This window comes from Diceros bicornis (genome assembly GCF_020826845.1).
Source record: "Diceros bicornis minor isolate mBicDic1 chromosome 3 unlocalized genomic scaffold, mDicBic1.mat.cur SUPER_3_unloc_1, whole genome shotgun sequence".
In the NCBI taxonomy this organism is placed as follows: domain Eukaryota; kingdom Metazoa; phylum Chordata; class Mammalia; order Perissodactyla; family Rhinocerotidae; genus Diceros; species Diceros bicornis.
Genome location: NW_026690897.1, coordinates 890,455 through 893,088, shown reverse-complemented (window position 1 = coordinate 893,088; position 2,634 = coordinate 890,455). Strand labels below are relative to the sequence as shown.

At 35.9% G+C, this 2,634-nt stretch overlaps 1 protein-coding gene across 1 annotated transcript; it reads left to right on the top strand.

Annotated features, from left to right (window-relative positions):
* The first annotated feature begins 280 nt into the window (after positions 1–280).
* On the top strand, positions 281–1,754 carry LOC131402042 (olfactory receptor 5M10-like). The gene has a single exon (XM_058537024.1). The coding sequence runs from the start codon at positions 419–421 to the stop codon at positions 1,349–1,351; it is 933 nt and encodes a 310-aa protein (XP_058393007.1). The 5' UTR covers positions 281–418; the 3' UTR covers positions 1,352–1,754.
* The last annotated feature ends 880 nt before the right edge of the window (positions 1,755–2,634 follow it).

The following is a 2,634-nucleotide window of genomic DNA, read 5'->3' as shown; positions in this document are numbered from 1 at the left end:
AATGCCTTCTGAAGGAAATTAAGCCAAGCAATTATGAATTTCAAGTGAAAATGCTGTACTGAATATTTATTTTTGATTTTGCATCTGGAAAATAGGATATCTGATCTGGAGGGATGCTAGAAATCCAACTTGGTTCAGTTTTCCATTTGAATGATGCCAAGGACCTGTTGTTTTTTGTATCTGATTTTAATTCTTGTGCTTTTTTTCCCATAAAATTTGAAAAAAAAAAAACCAAATATGGAGTTTTCCATTATGACAGGTTTCAATGTGTGATGTGTTTGTTGAAAAAAGAGTAACTTCCCAATAGATGAATAGATCAAAGACTAAATGATGAAATGCATTTACTGGAAAAAATGGAATAAATGCAGAATCTGGATCAGAGAGAATTCTTCACTTTCAGTTTTCAAGAGATAAGAAAATGTCTTCTCAAAACCACACTGTAGTGAGGGAATTCATTCTCTTGGGACTCACAGACAATCCAGTGTTGGAGAAGATCCTGTTTGGAGTGTTTCTGGTGCTCTACCTAATCACACTGGCAGGGAATCTGTGCATGATCCTGCTGATCAGGACCAATCCTCACCTCCAAACGCCCATGTATTTCTTCCTTAGCCACCTCTCCTTTGTAGACATTTGTTATTCCTCCAACATTACTCCAAATATGCTGCACAACTTCCTCTCAGACCAGAAGACCATCTCCTATGCTGGATGCTTCATGCAGTGTCTTCTCTTCATTGCGCTGGTGATCACTGAGTTTTATATCCTTGCTTCCATGGCATTGGATCGTTATGTAGCCATTCATAACCCTTTACATTACAGCACCAGAATGTCCAGGAACATTTGTATCTCTCTAGTCGTGGTCCCTTATACTTTTGGCTTCCTCAATGGACTCTCTCAGGCACTGCTGACTTTTCACTTATCTTTCTGTGGCTCCCTTGAAATCAATCATTTCTACTGTGCTGACCCTCCTCTTATAATGTTAGCCTGCTCTGATACCTATGTCAAGAAGACGGCAATGTTTGTAGTTGCTGGTTTTACTCTCTTAAGCTCGCTCTTCATCATTCTCCTGTCCTACCTTTTCATTATTGCCGCCATTTTGAAGATCCGTGCTGCTGAAGGCAGGCACAAAGCCTTTTCTACTTGTGGTTCCCACCTGACAACAGTCTCCATATTTTATGGAACCCTCTTGTGCATGCACTTAAGGACCCCATCTGAGAAGTCTATAGAGGAGTCCAAAATATTTGCAGTCTTCTATACTTTTTTGAGCCCAATGCTGAACCCATTGATCTACAGTCTAAGGAACAAGGATGTGATCCATGCCATACAGCAAAGGATTAAGGGAAATTGTTCATGAAATTGCAGTTTAGCCATCTGTTCATTTGAAATGACTAAGTGTCTGTGATAAGATAGTGATTAGCACCTAGAAATGAGTAAGAGAGAGGTCCTAAATGTAATAGATTCCCTCGTTCCAATTTCTTTTTGAGGATCAGCATCATTTAGTCTGTGGAACATTTTCTTAATTCATAAGAAACTTCCCTTTTTGTTAAGCAAAGAGTTGTTAGCAACCATTCCTAGCAACCAGAATATGCTGATATCCAGATTTATAATCCTATTTGAAAAATATATTTTAGAATCATTTTAAAAGTACTCCATATTTTGTCTAAATAATTGTATGCTTCCTTTTATTTTTTAGTCCTAAGAACCACTGTGGCTTTCAGGAGCCAAACTTAAACTTAGTCTTGGCAATTCTCTTAATCTAATGGTTGATCTCTTTGTAGTCTTTTTTTAAATATTCTATTTATTTATTTCTATTTGTGATTTAATGTTTTCGTTGTGTACGTTTTGGGGTGAAAGTCACCTCAGAATTTCTTTAGAGACAGGATAGAACATAAATCAACATGCATAAAAATAATCATAAGTGACACTCAATTATACTTTGGTTCTCATTTTTATATCATTATTTATTTTAATCCTTGCAACTGAACTAGTGAGAAAACTATGACCTCCATTTATAACATTTGGAGTCTTAGGCACAGAGAGGTTAAATGACTTACCCAAAGTCTCTCAGCCACTAAGTAGCACAAAGGCAAATCCCTCGATTCCATATTCTTTCTCTTTCCAACTCACACTGCAGTGGTTAAACTCCTCAGCACTGCAAATGCAGGACAGAATGCAGGGGATAATAAACCAATGAGGTTAGTGCTGTACACGAAATCATGGTGATTGTGATGAGAGTGATACAGCTGATAATAGCTAATGTGGATGTCTTCTGACATTTCAGGTAAAGATGGTAATTTGTGTGCAATATAATTTGAATTATCTCACTGTTCCATGTAAAGCAGGCAATTTTTATACATGGTAGACTTATTTAGATAGCATTTTATGGATATATTTTCCAGATTATGAAAGCACACAGGTTCATTTTAAATAACTAGAAAATGCAGACAGAAATGAAGAAGCTACATTTATCAGTGATATGTCCTAAACCAATGGATAATTTCTGTTTATGTTTTTTATATTTCTTCTCAATAATTTTATGCATATATATTAATTAATAAAACAAAATTGGAATAATTTGCCATATACAAGTATGAACATTGATTTTCACTTGATGGTATAATGTTTGCATTTCATGTG